The sequence below is a fragment of the Myotis nattereri genome (assembly GCF_964212035.1).
Source record: "Myotis nattereri genome assembly, chromosome: 5".
Lineage (NCBI taxonomy): Eukaryota > Metazoa > Chordata > Mammalia > Chiroptera > Vespertilionidae > Myotis > Myotis nattereri.
Window position 1 is genome coordinate 45403714 of NC_138080.1, and position 19454 is coordinate 45423167.

General features: G+C 38.9%; 1 protein-coding gene across 1 annotated transcript in view; it reads right to left on the reverse strand.

Moving 5' to 3' along the window:
• The window catches only part of PDGFC (platelet derived growth factor C), a 186399-nt gene extending 185022 nt beyond the window's left edge, over positions 1-1377 (reverse strand). The window contains exon 1 of the mRNA XM_081092346.1: positions 1133-1377. Within this exon, the coding sequence (XP_080948472.1) occupies positions 1133-1247 (115 nt within the window). The 5' untranslated portion in view covers positions 1248-1377. The remainder of the gene's footprint in view (positions 1-1132) is intronic.
• Positions 1378-19454: the final 18077 nt, after the last annotated feature.

Here is a 19454-nt window from a genome sequence, read left to right on the forward strand (position 1 = left end):
CACACCATTCTGATTCCCTAGGTAGGCTGTCTGTGTTCCTTTCGCCTGGTTAATGAAGTGACAGCCTTCCTGCACTCGGGATGAATGACATACAAAGCATTCAACACATGCACATTTCTTTTCAAATAGCATCAAGAGCCACCACTTGTAAACAGGGTGTTTAATATTCTAATTTTAGACAGCCTACATTAACATTGCGGTTTCGTGTGTAGTATAAGATTTCTATTTACAAAGCATTCTCAAAAATGACTTCATAATGGTAGATCAAGAGAAAAAGAGTTTAGAAATTGAATGATGTAAATCATATGGGGTTCAGAGGCTAAGCAAATTACACACCCCGACGCTGCCCTTGGCCTTATGAAAGGAGCCTTTCTCCAGCTCTGTGCAATCCCAGCCCAAGGGAACTTGCATCTGAGAGTTTTCTAAACATTTCAGGTACACTTGAAAGCTGAAAGTAATTCTCATTTCCTATGCAGGATTAGGTCGTTTCCCGCACACACAAAATAGCAGCCATTCACCAGCACGTATAAATACACACCGCTAGAAAGGTGTACACAAAGGCACATTTTAAAGAACAGAGCACAAGAGAAATGCCCTTTTTTTAATTCACCCTAAAAGTGTCCACTCGGCCTCCTGACCCCTGTGTTTCCTGTCTACTTACTGATTAATTGATGCCTTTCCACTTAAAAGTGCTTCCACTAATGCAGCGGATACGTTTCTGAAACAGCCCCTCCCGAATAAAATTTTAAAAATCTGAGTAAAGTCAAACATGCCAAGACCCATTCATTGTACGTTCGTGTTTAGAGGCACTTCTTCAACTTATAACTGGCAACGAGAGGTCCTGCAATGTGTGTTTGAACTGACGTTCAAGTTCGCTCGCAGAAGGTCCTCTCTCGCTGAAGCGACAGTGGCACTGCGGTTGCCCTATGAGAGCCTGGCGGCAGCTCCCGAAGTTGCAAACTTGCACGTCCCCTCCAAAAGCCCATGGCCCGGGACGCGGCGCGCATCTGCCCGGGGACACAGCCCGCAGACACCCTCGGAGCCCGGGGTACATCACCCGGCGACGCGCAATGGCCAACGTAACACACACACAGCGAGAGACGAGGAGGGGGGCGCGGGGGCCGAGACTCACCGTTCTGCTCCTTGGTGCTGGACAACTGGAATTTACTACTCGGGTTGGACTCAGCCTGCGTCCCGGGCTGGCCGGCCAGGGCGGATGTCAGCAGGAGAAGCCTGAAGAGGAGCATTTGGCTGACTGGGGCGAGAGCTCACTCCCGGCGGGCACTTGGGAAGCAGCGACTCCAGAGCCTCTCTCACCGCCGCCAGGGGAAGGCTGCGCTGGGGTGGACGCTCCGAGCCTGCTCTGGCAGCAGAGAATCGCAGGGTAGTTTCCACATAATCCCATCCAAAACTTTTTCCTAGAGCCCTCTTCTGTGTCTCCAGTTCTTTTTTTTTTTTTTTTTTTTTTTTTTTTTTGAAAAGGATCAAAGCAAAACCTGGACCTGAACCAGTTTCCCAAGGTTTAAACAAATCCTGAGCTGTGCCGAAGTGGTGGGGGTGGGGGTGAAGGCGAGGGAGGAAAGAGGGGGGTGGGACGCGGGGGAGCCGGGGGAGCGCCGAGAAGTCCCCAGCGAGTGGCTGGGAGCACCTGTCAGTGTGGGGGACAGGACCGTGGCCAACTCTCAAGGGTCGCGCGGAGCCGGCCTCGAAGCCGAGTTGGCGGCGAGCACTTTTCGGATCAATCACAAAGCTGCCGATAGATGCGGCTCTCCGGGCGCCCCGCTCCCCCGCCCCACCCCCACCCCCGAAGGGGGAGGGGGAAGAAACTAGGCGAGGGCGCCGCGGCGGGTCCCCGGGGCCGAGCAGCCGCAGAGGGGCTCGGGGCCGCGGCCGCCCGGGGAGCGGGCGGAGGGAGGCCGCGGGGCGCGCGCTCCTCCGCCCGGCGCGCAGCCTGCGCCCGGTCCCGACCGCCGCCGCACGGATCCCGGCACCTGGCTGGAGTTTTCCGCGATCAAAGTTCACCTTGTTTGGGGCGCGTCCCCCGCTCCTCCAAGCCCGAGGAAAGTCGGCAGCTCGGGGTCACCGCGGGGCTCCGGTCGTTCCTGGTGCGCTGCCCCCGCGCTGCGGGCTCCCTGCAAACCTCGGGGCGCGGAGCGGCGTCTCGGCACGGGGTAGAGAGAGCAGGCCGGGCGGGCCGAGGCTCCAGTTTGTCCCCTCCCCTTCTCTACCTTCCCCCTGCCGGCGGAGACGGGAGGAGGGGGCCGTGGGCCAAGCCCGGGCGGAGTGCGCCGCCGGCGCGGGGAGGCTGAGTCGCTCACCGGCTGGCTGCCCGAGGGGAAGGACGGGGGTCGCCGCCTACCGGAGGGGCACCCCCGGGTCGCGTCCTCTCGCACTGGCTAGGACTGCCAAGTGGCCGTCCAACAGGTGCTGGCACAGTCAGGGGGGTCCTGCTGGGCTCCCCCAGACAGGACCCGCAGGGCCGGGAAAGGAATGCAGGCAGTCTCCTTGCTTCCTTTCCACAGGGCGCCCTTAACCCCAAAGAAAGAACCAGATGGGTGGTGAAGGGTGCTACAAAAGCAAGCAGAAGTGAGGAAGAACTTTCTGCAGCGCTCTCTTTCTGCCCCCGCCCCCTGTGGCCAGGATTCGTCATTAAATTCCAAGGGGATCCCCATTCCCAAAGGGCTTGGCCAGAGTTTCTGGGCCAAAGGAAGAACGGTAAATTGGAATTCAAAGATTTCCCTCTAGTGTCCAGCTCTCTGAAGTAAGGTGGATAAAGCAAAAGTAAAGACAGACAGCCAAAATAACAACAACATTCATCCATTTAACAGATACTGTATTTATAGAATGCCTGCTGTATCACTCTCCTAGGAGCTGGGACTGTGGTAGTGAAAACAGAAAGTCTCTGTCCTCTAACGCTTGCATTCTAGTTGGGCTGCATTAAATGGGCATCAAGCAAATCAATATCACCCAACCTCTGGTTAAGTCAAAGCGAACAATTCTCTCAGGAACGGGTGCCAGAAGGGATCCGAAGGAAGCATATAGCCTTAAGGTATATGCTGATCTAGGAGTGGAGTCTTCAAGGACTCTTTCTTAAGGAGTTGCCCTTCCTGACCTTGCAAGGTCATCTACTAAGTATTGAGGAGAGCTACCCTGAAAAGGGACCCAGGGATGCTGGGGCAAGGACCTACTCTTGCTCCCCCAAACCAGGAGCTTCCTCAGTCTTGCTGAAAATGCCAAACCTGCTTCCTGTATGTGGACACCCACTGAGACCAACCCACCTGACCTCTCTGCTGGTAACATCCTCTTAGACCTCTTCTCTTGTTCTCTTAGAACTCTGCTAAGCTCAGCTCCAATTTGAAACCTTTATTCACCTATTGCATTCACTCATCCTGATTTTTTTTTTACCACTTCTATCTTGACAGAGCACAGGATACCAAGGCAAATAAATAAGGCCCAGTCTTTGACTTTAAACAACTTCAGTTTAGAGGACACAGCTATTATATCCACTTTTGCAGCTCCTTGACCTGCATTGTGAATCCATATTTGCACAATAAATATATGTTCCAAAAATATTTTGTAGATTTGTGAGCGAGAGCGGAAATGTTTCCAATTTAACCGCATAATTTGACTTGTTATATAAAAGACATGCTTCATGAATGCGTTTTAATTTACAGTCGTGTGCAGCTTAACAACCAGGATGCATTCTGAGAAATGAGTCACGAGGTGATTTCATCATTGTGTGAACATCATGGAGTACAATAAGCAAACCTAGACAGTATAGCCTACTGCACACCTGGGCTATATGGTATAACCTATTGGTAGAGCCTACAAGCCTGTATGGCATGTTACTGCACAAAACCGAGATTAAGTCAAACACAAGGAGAAATGATGTAATCAAGAGATGCAGTAAACAGGAGACTTCTGAGGCTGCTGCCCTCATAACACTGCATATTGTTTTATAGCAAACTTCGTTTTTGTAAGTAAAAACAGTCCACTCAAAAAGACTGATAAAAGTATAGTATGCTAAATACATAAACCAGTAACATAGTTATTTATTATCAACATCAGTTATTACATACTGAACATAATTGTATATGCCATAGTTTTATACTACCGGCAGTACAGTAGGTTTGCTTACTCCAACATCACTACAAACATGTTGCATTGTTACAGCAGCAACCATGTCAATAGGTGATGGAAATATTTTAGCTCCATTATAATCGTATGGAACCACTGGTATATATTCAGTGCATTGTTGACCCAAATATCTTCATGTAATGCGTGAGTCTATCTATAATATAACTATTTACTTCCCAGATTTTCTAATTTTGTAAGTTTAATTTTTTTTAAATCAGGATTTTCTAAATGAGTCTGTTGAATGCCCATATACTTGAGTTTCTGAGAGAGAGAGAGAGAGAGAGAGAGAGAGAGAGAGAGAGAGAGGCTGCAGATTAAATCCATTTGCTCTCACAAGATTATAAGGATGATCTCTACTCTTTATTTTGTATCATTTCATATTGGCTAGAACAGTGCCTGGCCCAGGAGGGAAAATAAATAAACACTCTTGACTGACTGACAGCGTTTTTTATTGGAGTCCCTTACATGCTCCCTAGAATTTCGGCATGAAGGTTGCATTTGAAAAGTTACAGATGATCTAGAATAATACTCTATCTCTGCATTTTACCTCATCCACATTCTACAGATTGATTTGACAATCCCCTCACAAATAAAGCCAGCCATGACCCCCAGACAAAATCACGTCCACATTGCCTGGTTTCCTTTCAATGGACTTGCATTGTTGTTTCTTAAACTGCTCTTGCCCTTGGCATAGTTGATTTCTTTTAACACTTTATCCTCTGCCTGTCTTCCTGCTCTATTTAATTATAAACATTTCTTAGGAAAGTAGGATCCTTGAAGTGAAAATAAATTATATAATCTGGAGTCTGCACAATTAATAAACAATATATTTTTTTCTGAATATAGCTTTGCGTTGGCCTAAAGCACTTTCCTTAAAGAAAGACATCTGTTTTGCCAACCTAGAGAAAATAATTGTGAACATTCTTTGTGGTTTTCATGTTTTCTTAAACCTTAGCAAGGAGTGCCCGCTTGGGCTGAATGCCTGAAGAGTGTTGCTACAAATTTCTGTTGAAGAACAGAGTAGATGTGCTTAGTTCTTAACAATATAAGTTTGGGGAGGCATCACTGCTAAATTTTTTTAAATGGAATAAAATTTAAAGCAAACTACCCATTTAGCCAGTTATTTAACACCCAGGAGGACAGGAACCACCAAGATATATTTTGCCTCAGAAAATCAGATATTACAAGTTTTCTGGCTCTCTCTTTTTCTGGATTCAATCCCAACACACACACACACACACACACACACACACACACACACACACAAAGTATACCTACAAAATTATTTTAAGACCTTTAAGTTTTTTTGTGGCGGATAATTAAGCATGAGTGTCTGAAGTTCAGGCAGCTCTGACCTACTAAATGTCCACTAGAGTTCCAGAATGGCCAATAAGCAACACTTATGCATACATGTAAATGAGACCAGGGGCTAGAGGTGTCATTTGTAAGCAAATTAAGTGCCTAAGGGTCCCAGCAGGAATAAAGACTGTTCTAGAAAAAAAAAATGAAGTAGGTAGTCTCTCTTAGAGTTATCCTTTTCTCTCCCCACTTTTCCAGTTACTCCCATCCTGAGAAACATGTGACCTTGCTATCGTTATATCTAGCCCATGTGAATACTCTGTCTTTCCTACCTAGAATAATTAGCACTCTTTTTCTTATGTTTAATGCTTGTTGATCAGTCATCACTGCCTCCCAGAGTAACAGCTCCTAATCTGAAAAAGGCTTATTGCTGTGGCAAAAGGTAGAGGGCTCTGCTAAGGCCCTGCTCTCAAAGGAGCAGATGTGCTTTTTAATTTTGACTTTTGGGGGAGACGAGAGGTGGGAAGTTAGAGGTGTGGGGCCAGGAGAAATGGGTGACAAGGACTGGCCTTCGCATGGCCCTCTGGATTTTCTCATTGAAGCAAAGCTGCTGTTTCTGTTGTGAAATCATGGTTGAGTATGCCATTTGTTTTTCAAAAGTGCTTGTCTGACTCAGAATTCACAGGGACTAAGTAATCAGAAAGAGCCTCAAAGAAAGGGAAGCCCTAGTAACCTTTGAACCATCACCACAACAAAAGATCATTTCACTGGAAGATGGGAGACCAGGGATTTGGTCTGGCTTTACCACTAACAAAGAGTACAACCTTGATCTAGAAATCCTCTCTGCTCCTTTTCTTTACATGAGAAATGTACACTGGCTTCGGTCTCAATCCTCTTACTATTATGGAATCCTTTGATTCTCTGAGTTATTACAGATAGTGATGGCAATAGTTTTTTTAACGTAATGATGTTTCTATGATAATACATGACTAGAACAATGATTTCCAGCCTCAGTACAAAGGTGTGTTGGTGGCTGTCAAAAAATGATGAACAGGTGCTTCTACCTAAACTTGTCCAATCAGGTAGTCTTTTATCTGTTATTATTATGGCTTGGAAAGACAAGTTCTACTAATAGCCAAAAAGAAGGGGAGAAAAACAAGCTCAGACATCGCTGATTAGGCCAACTATCAAGAACTTTATTGAATTCAAGAAAACTAAATAAATTATATGTGGGCATCCACATTTTAATTTCTTTTAATATTTTGTTTTGATTTTTAGGTAGAGAGGAAAGGAAAGGGAGAGAGACATAGAAACACAAATGAGAGAGATACATCAATTAGCTACCTCCTGCACGCCCCCTCACTGGGGATTGAGCCCACAACCCGGGCATGTGCCCTGACCAGGAATTGAACCCAGAACCTCTTGGTTCATGGGACAATGCTCAATCCACTGAGCCACACCAGCCAGGCTCCACATTTTAATTTTTAATATTTGTTTGGTATCATGATAACAATATCAAAAGAGGCAAAATATGGCCCCAAAGTAAGGAAGAATAGCTGTAAGTGAGTTGCAATGAATAAGGACATAATATTGTTACTAGCCAAGAACAGATGGCCCATCTCCTGCTGTTCTATACAATCACACAGGAGGAATGTGAAACAATTTTAAGAGCAAGGGGCATCCCTAAAATTGTGGGCAGCAATCAGACCCTATGCTTGGTCATATCCTCCGGTCAAGAAGATGTCATTTTTCTCTCCCTTGAACCCATGTATAGCATATGAAAGCTGTTGTCTGCATTGTGACAAATCACAGTAAAGGGGTCAAGACACAGCTACAGATCTGCCTTTCTCTGATAGTGACCCTCTTATTTCAAAGGTCATGGGAGAAGGACCCTTTCACTTTGTGATCATTGTTTCAAACGCAGTCCTTCCCTTGGCACTAGCCTTTGTAAAAGAGGTAGATAGCCTCAGTACACTGTTTAACAAACATTTAAAAAGCGTTGTTGGTTAGCAAAAAGAAAAATATGGCTTAACTAATCTAACTCTAGAAGCATCCTCAATTGTTTTTAAAGTTCCAGATAGTTCATACCCCTTCCTATAATTATTACTATTACTATTTGCTGTCTTTATCATTTTTCTAGTAAGAAAGGTGCTTGCTCTCTTTTATCCTAAAACAGCCTTGCAAAACTTTTAGGCATTGTTTTGTTTTCCCAAATTTTATTTTTGTCACCTCAATTTGCTCTGATGTTTTCCTCATTTCCCTGAGCTATATTCTCTCCTTTCTTATCATCTGAATCTTCTTTCATGGTCCTCCATGAAATCAGGAAGATTTAAAACCCTTATTTTCCTCTTGCAGGCAGCTCAAAAGGATTTTAGTTAAACAAAAGGCAACCAAGAAAAGTTAAAGTGAAAGGAGAATTATTTATGTTCAAATTTATTTTTTGAAGCACCTGTCATATTGCAGGAAATGTTAGATACCTTAGATATATATTCTTAATTAATTTCCCCACCAGTACTTTGAGAAAGGTCAGAATTTCCCCCATTTATATCAAAGAAACAGATTTTAAGAGGAGAAAGGGTTTTCCCAAGAGTGACACTATTAATGACAGGCACAGTTAATGTTGGACTCCACAACTTCCCCTTCTACTCCTGTGCTTTTAATTTGACACTTTTAGGCACCTAGATTTTGGACAAAAACGTTCTTACTTGAAGCTTTCTTATGTTTCTCCTCTAAGTTTTCTTCATAATGACTGCCTTCCCCTATGCTTTATTTGAGGGATACTATGGGATATGTAGATGACTTTTCCATATGTTCTAGAACACAACACTAGACAGCAATCTTCCTGGAACAACTTAAATAAAATATTTAAGCCATGGTGATACGGGTTACTTGAGACAGTGGTAGTGACTAAGGCATTGGAAAGCTGGCCATGAGGTTGCAGCCCACCCAAAGCGTGGGCTATCATGACTATTCTGTTTATGCCGGCCAAGGTTAGTCATCCAGCTGATGCCTTGGACTAGACCATCTGTAGGCAGTTATTTCCAAGATTCTAACTTCTTGTCTCTGAGAGCAAAGGGGATGAATTATCATTCCTCCTTTCCTACTCATGATTGCTACTGAATTAAAGCATCAGGGATGGGAAGAAATACACTGTTTTCCCAGTTGCTTCGTTTGAAGAGTCAATGTATGATTAACTATAGATGTCAGAGTCTAGGCTTCTCTTATTTATCCGATTCCATTACATATCAATTCCACATGTTTTTCACTTAACATTTCTGGCCTATGGGTTTAAATTTGCATCTTCATTGATAATTTTACAAAGGTATTTTTAGATTGGTTGGAGTTATTCAAAGCACAGACTGCGACATGAACTAACTAGTGACTTGTTAAACCCTCAGGCAAGCAAAATTCTTCAACTGACATTCTAATTCCTTAAATAAGTTTCATTTGTTTCTGAAGGAGATCTACCAAATGAAAAGACTCTAGTGGTGTCATTTTTGTCCCACTGGACAGTAAGTGGAAAAAATTCTTTACTTCCTTTGTTTTGTTTTGTTTTTTCATGAATGGCTTTTTAAACACACATGCAACTAAATAAACAAAAAAATGTGAAGCAACTAATCATTATACTACTATCGTTCATATTTATTGAGGCAAGCAATTATGAGACAGCATAGGGATGTGGTCCTGGGGCAAAGGAAGGCCAGATGGCCAGAAGAACACCACAGGAGCTGACCACCCCTCCACTCCCTACAAAAACATGTAAAAGTAGTTATTCTTATCTCCCTCCTATGGCTAACCTCCTTGCAGATGTCAAAACCACCGTTCCACATGAGCAGTTGATCAAAGTTTGACCACTGTAGGACCTTCCTGGGTGGCCATAGTGAGCAATCAAACACCTTGGCCTTCATTTGCAGGTGGGAATGATACCGTTTTAATAACCTGGTTATTATTTAATAGGAAAGGAGTAAAGCAAAGACTAAATAATGAAGGCATGCCATTTATACTGCTTTACTAATTTATCACTCTCCAAGTCTGTTCCCTGCTAATTGACGGGGGAAAGGACTGGACAAAGGCAGTTTTGATGTATGCCTATACAGATTATTTTTGAAGGTTATTGTCACTGTAGACACCCACATTCAGCATTGCAAGCCCTCCTTAGGGAGAGAAAATTCTCATTCCTCAGAATCTATTTAGTCAGGTATATGCATCAACTGTCCCCTAGTCTGAGAACTCTAGTAGCCTTCCCGCTTCCATTTTATATCTATGGAGCTGGTGTCATTACTAAATTCCTAACTGAAATATTTACAATGAAGTATTCTACAACAGCAGTTCCTCTACTGCTATTAAGCCATTGTTAAATTAATCAACTGCAACTCTTTGAGTAAATATTAATAGAAGCCTCGTTTTAAAGATGAGAAACTGAACCCCAGAAAAGTTTTGTAACTTGCTCAAGGTCATACCATTTATAAGTATTAAAGTCAGAATTTGAATGCAGGGAGTTGCTTCCAGAGCTGGCACTTTTAACCATTGTGTTTTCTTTTCCCCACATCATCTAGCACAGGGTTAAGTATGTAGTGACTCAAGAAATAACATTTCAACCTTTTAAAACATACATTTATATTAAGCATTTGGTGTTTATTTTATAACTCCACGGAATTCTAGCCATAAATATGTAACTTAAAATTCTACTGCCAACAACTAACAGTAAATCATTCTGATTTTGTCTGACATCAAAAGGACGGTGCCCCAAGCATACAGGAATTGGGTGGTTAGTCAATGAAAACGTCACTGTGTCTTACATTGAATACCCTATTCAGTGGCTACAGAAATGAGAAATGAATCTTCTGAAACCATATAAAGGAAAAAGGATCTGTTGCTCTTAATTTTAACAACAAAACCTTGCCATAAAAATCACCATTATCATGTTGCTGGTTCTGACAACCTACACAGTGTGTGTGTAGAGTTCCATGTTTAACACAAATTTTAATGTGTATTCAAACAAGTTTCTGAAAGACAATAGTAGAAAACAACAAAGTCAGTGAGATGACTTATTATCCTTTTGATTAAGGAGAAAGTTTGAAGAGACAGAGTTTCTGTTACCACTAACTTTGAGATGATCATGGGCTTTACCAAAGCAGCAATCTGTTGGGAACATTAATGCATGCGGTTGGGGCCAAGAAGTTACGAGGTAAGTAAAAATACATGATTGCTGCCCTCAAGGCGTTCCCCTTTCTTTTGCACATCCAATCAATCTTCATTCACATTTGTTTCCACTTCGAATATAACCCTGTCTTCTTACATTATCTACTCTTTACACAAAGGCCTTCTGACTGCCCTCTGCCTACTCTACTCTTATGTTCCTCCAAACAGTCCTCAGATTGTCATCTTGATCTATTTAAGACACAAATCTGATCACAATCCCATGGCCTATTCTAAAAGTTTCAGCTCCCCCACCCCTGCCTGCAGGATACAACCTATATGCCTGTAGGCATGATCTGTTCTTTCTTACCTGCCCAGGTCTCGTACTCTGAGTGACTTGTAGTTTCCTGACACACCACAATTTATATATGCACACTTACTGCCTTTCTTTCTTTTTCTATGCTATTTCTATGACACATAATTCAATATAGAACTTATTCTATTCAACTTTACTTTTCATCTTTTTCATAGCACTTATCATATTGTACTTAACAAATAATAATAGGTAACTATTTTAAAGACCGTATGCCTATTCATTCCTTTGTTCTTGCTAAAAACATATGAGATTATATTGAGTAGATTTTGCAGAGGATCAAAGTAAGATACTGAGAGGCTAAGCAATTTGCTTAAGGCCATACAGGTGGTAAGTGACAGAGGTGGGTTTTGAACTCAAGTAGTCTCTCTCTAGAGTCCAGTCCCTTGACCATCACTCTGCCTCTGATAGAGGGTGTTCTACCAATATTTCAAGACAGACTCTCAGTCATGATCCAAGCACTGAAGTCAGAGATATAAGCTAACATCTTAGTCACTTACCAGTTGAAGAAAACTTGCTGAGTGAGGCAAAAATAGGCTTACAGTTGTCAGTTCACAAAACAGAGTTTATTCTTGTATTATTATTTATTAATTATTGTATTGTTTTCATATGAACAACTTTTGCCTTACTCTGTATGACAACTATGAGATAGTCATAGCATTAGATTCCCTATCACTACAAACAGATAATAATTGAATCTATTGCAGAAATCTGTGGCAATTAAATGAGACAAAGCGGTACAACTTTTGGCATAATGCCCTGCATGATATTAACATGCAGTATATGTAATCAATACATGTAGTTGCATTTTCTGAATTATGAAATAAACTTTGCTTTTGTATTGACCATTTCCAACATGTCTTACATTCAATCTCAAAAGAAACCTAGCAATTATTGTTTTTCCCTCCAAAACATTATTTCAATAGGAGGAATTTTATAATCAATGGTTTCTGAAAATGAAGATAACACTAAATAACTTTTTGATTAAATAAAGAAGACTTTCTCTATCTTTTCTCCTTTTTCCACCATCACTAGCTACAATACCCGAATAAGGCTCTCATCCTTGTAAAAACTTTCTAGGACAAATCCTAAATCTCACTGACAACATCAATGGTTATGGTTTCTAGTTTTGTTGATATATCCTCCATGCAACTGAGTTATGGCAGAAATTTTGCTTTCTTATTTTTATAATCTGCTAACCATCCCTTTCCTGCTTCCCCACTACAGTAGCCACCAATGTATGTGTAGACTTCCATGCTTAACACATCTTTTAATATAGTCCCAATGAAATTAATAAAAGGTGAAGTAGTCAAATGCAGATACATCCATGATAATGCTTCATGGAAGAAAAATAGAAGGAAGAACAGCTACTTCTGACATAATTAGGATGACTGGAGCCATGTGGAGTTCATTTGCTTGCTTGGCTCTCACTCAAAGTTGGGATCTTGTAAAAGGAAGCACTAAATTATGAAAAACATCAGTCAAGCTGTACTAATCTCTAATCTCACACCTAAGTGACAATTATTCATACAACTTTTTTTTTTTTATTAGATGAGCTGAAAAGAAGGCCAGGTAGGCACTTTCCAAAATGGAAGAAATGCAGAATCTGTCTTTTCAAAAATACTGAGACAACATTTATTCCAATATCACAAAGATATTGCTAAGGCCTGGCAAACAGCCCATACTCATATTGCCTGACTGGATTAAATAGAGTTAATTTTTTTTGATAGAGAAATCTTACGTAGCAGATGGTTCACAAGTCTTTGTCCATTTAATAGTCAGGCTGTTATACCCAAGCTGTCATCATCTTGGAAAATAATTTCTACAGAAGTATCTTCTTCATATTTTGAAAATATGAAGTCAAATACAAACCTTTTTTTTAATTCTAAAGTTTTTATGTTACAGTTTAAAATATATATGTGTGTGAAAGCATATGGTTTTGAAACAGTGATTGCCAACTGCTGCTGCCCAGATAGAAGAAATTTTAAGAACCACCAGCAAAAATGGGGTATGAAATGTTGCTGTTTTATGAATATTTATATGTAAAGTAAATTAGTGAAATGACAACTCATTTTGCAACTCATGTACTTTGTGCAATTAATTTTACTATGAAATCTTAGACTTTAGTTTTCAGTGACTATCTTAAAAATGAAGACTACCATGGAGTGAACCAAACATGCCACATTATGTTTTTTTCTCCTCTCTAGCACCAATTCATTACTTTAAAAACAGGATATATACTGAGATTTTATTCTATGAAATAAATTAATTGACTGGTAGCATAGCAATAATAAAGTTCTTTAATGATCTCAGATAAAATATCAGTACTTTAATAACTTCATAAAATTGCTTTTATGTATTCTAATATGAAAATGGTGCTTATGATATTTTTCTTTATCCCTCAGTAGGTTTCATCAGATACATAACTACGGAAATGCATTTGCTGTTCACATGGTATGAAGTTTTCAACCACTGCTCCATTTAATTGACCCTCATGAAACTGATCAAGCATGAAGTTTCATAGGAGAAAGGTAGCACATATTTCTGAAACTAGAAGTGAGTCTTTATTACTAATATAATTTTGAAGGTTTTAAAAATGCTTTCAAATATACCAATTGCTCCAGGATTAAATGTATTGAAGGACATCCTAGTACAAATGATAAGAGCTCACAAGCAGAAGTTCTAAGTTCTACCACAAGTGGGTATGTGACTTTAACAGTGAACTTTTCTCGTCCTCACTTTTCATAACGAAAAAAATCAAAGTTTGTCTGGTTTATTTCAAAATTTTTCCATTTTGAACATTTTCTGGTTCAATATCCAATTATTGTATTTTCTAATAGAAAGTATCTATATATATATATTTTTCAACTCTTTCTTGTGGGGACAGAATCATTTCTTAAATAATCTTTTTGCTTTAGAGGAAAATAATTTTAGTCCAGAGAGCTTCCATTTAGCTACATATACCATCAAAGCAGTCATTATTTCTTAAGAGACCAAGAAGAGTAACTTAGGAGGGAGGAAAAAATGTGGGATCTAAGAGAAAAGAAGGAAGCTCCCTAGGGAGGAAGACAAAGATCTTATAATCAAAATTATTTCATCTATTATCCAAATTATTTTTCAAATGTTTAACAATTTAGGATGTTTATGTTGCCTTTAGTCATTACCTTTTTTGGTAAATATGAGTTACAAAATGACAATGGCCAATTTTGGTTTTGGCCCATGCTGATCATTCTGTAATAGCAAGACTAAGTAGTTAAAACTCCACAGAGCACTGTAAAAGGATAAGTGATTAATGGTCCTGTCTATTCTTCTCTTCATATGCAAATATTAATAATATTTTTTCAGACACAAAAGGAAATGTTTCCTTTATCATTACATAATCATATAATAATGAATATTAATATGTCTATGTTTAAATATAAATTAAAAACACTACAATTAAAACTTATCTCATGATGTTCTGCTGGGGATTTATTGTTTGCCTTTCTATGACTCTAATGTGTTGTTATTCACATTGATAATACCAGTAGGCACATAGAAGAGACTCTGAAACTGTTACTATGGTAGCAGACATTTTAAAAGGAGAAAACCCACCATTTATGCATAAATTTAAAATATAACTGTATACCTTTTTTTATAATTGTTGAGAATTAGATATCAAATTTAAAGTCATACGCCTCCTATTTTTCTTCTCAAGGAAAATATAGCTAGTTTCAACAATACAGACAAATAAGCTTGAGTTTCTGTGGATAATAAACCATAATTGTTGTTTTTCTCTAAAAAGACTGAAGTCATTATTATGAAGTCATTATTAAGTTCATAGGCTCCAAGACAGCCTGATCTGGCTCAGATATAGCTCAGCCACTTATTTGATATGTTTCCATCTCAGCATAAAAAGGATCCTAAAGAAGAATTGCAATAGATAATGAATATATGTGATTTGAGCATGCTGACCAAAATCACTTTTAGAATGAGGGGATAGAAAAGTAAATGTATCTTGTAGTATTTATTTGATTTAAAGTGTCATTATTAATATCTTAGAAAGCTATTCCTTTCCAGGTCATGAATCATAATACTGTATCAATACAGATGTGTTCTAAGATTTTCAATCCTTTATTTACACCTTTTTTTTTTCTAACAAATAATAACTATGAGAATCAGGCACTGTGCTACGGCTTGGGAAACAATAATAGATCCAGAAAAGAAAAGAAGCCAAGATGAAGGCCTGAGAATCCCTAATATGTAGACTTTGGATAGAAAAGAAGGTTTGGAGACTAAGAGTAGCCTTGTGAGGTAAAATAAAAATAGCAGATGTTGTCGTGAGAGCTAAGAAAAAAAAGTATATTTTCAGTGGCCAGAGATATGGAATGTAGCTAAAGGACAGAGTACAATGGAAACTGGGTGACTTTGACAAAAACAGTTTTAGTAGTAATTTAGCAGTTTCAGGTAATGGCAGAGGCTAGAGTAGAATGAGTCAAAGGCTTAATTACAGATTGCTTTTTAATTTAAAAAATTCATTGAAGTATAATTTATATTTATGTTAGAAATATCAGAAACAGTTTCTTTCAAAAAAGGTTTGCCTTTTTAGTTGCTCAGTGATATCTTTCAAAAAGAAAATGTTTTGAATTTTGATAAAGTCTGATTTATCTTTTTTTTTTCAGGGTTTGTGGGATATTTTAAAATATGTTTTATTGATTTTAGAGAGCAAGAAGGACAGATAAAAACATCAATGATGAGAATCATTGATTGGCTGCCTACTGCACAATGGGAGTCTAGCCTGCAATCTAGGCATGTGCCCTGACTAGGAATTGAACTGTGACCTCCTGGTTCATGGGTTGATGCTCAACCACTGAGCAACACTGGTCAGACAGGATTTGTGGGATTTTTTACATCTTATCTTAATGAGATAAATTCGGAGAAATTGACATCTTAATATTAACTCTTCCACCCCTTGAGCATATTATGTCCCTCCATCTATCTAGGTCTTCAGATACTCTCAGCAATGTTTGATAGCTTTCCATCTACAGGTTTTATACATATTTTATAAAATTTGCTACTAAATATTTCTTGTTTTTAAATGCTATTATAAATGGAATTATATATTTTTATTTATTTTTCCAACTGTGTATTCCTAATAAATTAAATAATATCATTTTTGTTGTTGATCTTATTAAATTAACTTTCTAATTCTAATTTCTTACTGATATCATTTCTTTTTAGGCCAGTTTAAAATAGGTTTTCTGTCTTTTGTAAAATAATTTATTGTAGCTGGTTTATCACCCAAGCTAGAGTCTACCATGATCCTCAATTCCTCCTCTCTCTTTCATAGCTCAGGACTGCTGATTTGATTTTTTAAATATTTCTTCAATCCATCCTCTCCCTTCTAGTCCTATTATTATTATTGTTCTATTTAAGGTCTTCATTATCTTTGCCTCAGCTATTTTAGCTGCTGCTTAATTGGTCTTCCTGTTTCTGGTCTTATCTTGCTCAAATTCACACTTCTTTCCAAATATGACCATGTCATTACTTCTTAAAATTCTTCAATTGTTCCCCATCACTACAAAATAATGAGATGTCATCTTCATGATCAGGCTGTCTATCTCTTTTTTTTAATATTTTTATTAATTTTAGAGAGAGAGGGAGAGAGAGAGGGAAACATGATATGAAAGAGAAACATCCATCGGCTACCTGAAGGCCCCCTACTGGGGATTGTGCCCAGTGCTCTGATGGGGAATGGAACCAGTGACTTCTTGGGTGCATGGGACAATGCCCAATCCACTGAGCCACATGGGCCAGGCCTAATTGTCTACCTCTTTTCCTTTATCTCTCAACACTGCTGCTTTGGCATTAGGTTTCAGCAATATCAATCTGCAAGTATTTTTCTCCCACACGTAAGGTTCTTTCTTGATGTCATTCTTGTACTTAGAATTTTCTCTTCCCTTTTTTCCTCCTTGGCTCATGTCTGTAAACCCTCATGTTGAGGTAGATGACTTTCCTTTGTGATCCCATAAGAGTTTGTGAATATTTCCACCACTTCAATTGCCATATTATGTTATTATTATCTATTTATATGTCTTTTCCACCCACCCTATTCCCCATATTTTTGAAACAGAAGTTGTCTCACAAAGTCAGGCGCACATTGCAAATGTTCATTAAATTTTTGCTAAATGAATAAATGCATATAGATGTGAACTAATATACAAATATGATATGTTTGAATACAAATATAATTTGTATAATTTGTATATTTACAAAATATATTTTGAGCAATTGTCAGCTCTATTGGCATACTTGACTAATACACAAAAAAACTATTCTGCATATAAAAAAGTACTTTTGGATAGATGTTCGTTAAAAATAAAATTATCCATATTAATTTATGTATTAGAAGTATAAATTAAAGAGTAAATTACTATTATATCATGAAACTACTAGAATAGCGTTCCTTGAAAGCACATCAATAACAAGTATGCAAACAGGAATTTCTCAAGTTTTATTACCTCCTCCATCCCCATATAGACAGTGCAAAAATTACCACAAATGTTTTTGATCAAAAACAATTTTTCAACAACTGGTAGCTCCACTCACATGAACAGGAAAGGATTTATTTTTTTTAAAACTCATGGCATCAAGTCAAATATTAACAGGCCAAATCCTCTATAAGTGCATCCAAAATCTAATAGGTTCCAAAGAGGAAGTGTATGTCATTGAGCCATCATGCTCCCTGTTACCAGTTGCATGGTATTGTAGGAAAAACAATAATATTATTTTAAAATTTTATGGTAAGCTCATTTTATTTTAAAATGTATATTAATCTACCCACAAAATTTTATTTTTTTCTTTTAAAACACTAATTAAAGAATTATCTTTGCTCATTAAGCATATATTAATAGATCAAAAACATTTAAAAGTATATTAATAAATTATTTTCCACATCTTTTTTCTCATTCATAACATATACAAAAATAAAATATCATTATTATCACATAATAAGATTGATAGGCCAAAATTTAATTCTCATTTTATATATTTTGCTGAGGGGGTCCATAACTTCAGGTTTTTTTCAAAATAAAAACATGTACCGATATCAATTAACCACTAGAGGGATCACTTTTCTGAGAGGATTATTTCATGTTAAGGGCTTCCTAAACCTTAGCAAGCACTCACTGAATACCTACTATGTGAATAACCCAAAAGCACGATAAACAAAATACATGGAGTCTTAGATGTTGACAGTCTTGTTATGGAACACATTTATGACTAAGGTTTCATGATACATTTAGATGTCTGCAATCGCAGGAACACAGACACAGGTCCTTGTGCCTGATCAAATGAATATTGAGGTCAAACTCTGGAATTGTAGAAAAACTGTTGGGAATCTGACACTTATTCTTTTCAGAAGACAGTAGCCACAAATGTTGAGTTTAGTTTCAACAATCAAATAGCGATATTGTGATTTATGATGTCTGGTCTCAATCCACAGTTCCTCTCTCACAGCAACAAAACAAAAAAAAAAACAAAAAGCCCTTGGAATTTCTTAAGTGTTGAGAGAAATAAATGTATCTTCTGTTATTTTTAATGAGATGACTTTTGGGAAGCACCTAAGGATAGGAGGGTAGTTTCCATAACACCCAACCAGTAATTAGGAGGTTGAACAGTCCCACTCTTTGATCTCCTGGGAAGAGAGAGGAGCTGGAGGTTTGAATCAGTGACCAATGGCCAATATTTTTATCAATGGTGCCTATGTAGTGAAGACTCCATAAAAAAAAAAAATAGACAGAGTTTGAAGAGCTTCCTGGTTAGTTAACACATGGAGATGCAGGAAAAGTGGCACACCTCGATTGGGCATTGCCCACATAGTTTGTCCTATGCTTCTCTTTCATCTGGCTCTTCCTGAGTTATATCCTTTGCAACAAATCAGTAATAAGTTTCTCTGAGTTCTGTGAGCCACTCTAGCAAGTTAATTGAACCCAAGGAGGGAGTTGGGAGAACCTCTGGTTTACAGCCTCTCAGTCAGAACCTGGATTTTTAACTGGAGTCTGAAGTCCAAGGGCAGGGTCCTTAGAACCTCAAATCTGCACCTGTTTAGTCAGAAGCACAGTTAATAGTCTGGGATTGCGATTGTCATCTGAAGAGTGTGGGGAGGGGGAAAAGTGGGGTGCAGTCTTGAAGGACTGAACCCTTAGCCTGTAGAATTTGACTTTCTCTCCAGGCAAATAGTGTCAGAATTGAGTTTTAATTTTCTGGCACCATTTGTGTCTGAGAATTCATTGTTGGTTTGGGGAGAAGCCCTCCCCCAGTTGAAATTGGGGTCTGGAAACCAAATTGACAAATATTGTGCCTTTTAGTAAACCTTAAAATCCAATCGTTCACTGGTAGTATTTAGAGTATCTAGTAAGTGCCAGGCATGTGCTGTGTACTGTGGTAGTTTAGGATAAATCACCCCAACAAGTGCCTCTGTGGTATACAGATTGTTTTGAGCTAAAGGCAACTTTAGCTGCAGGCT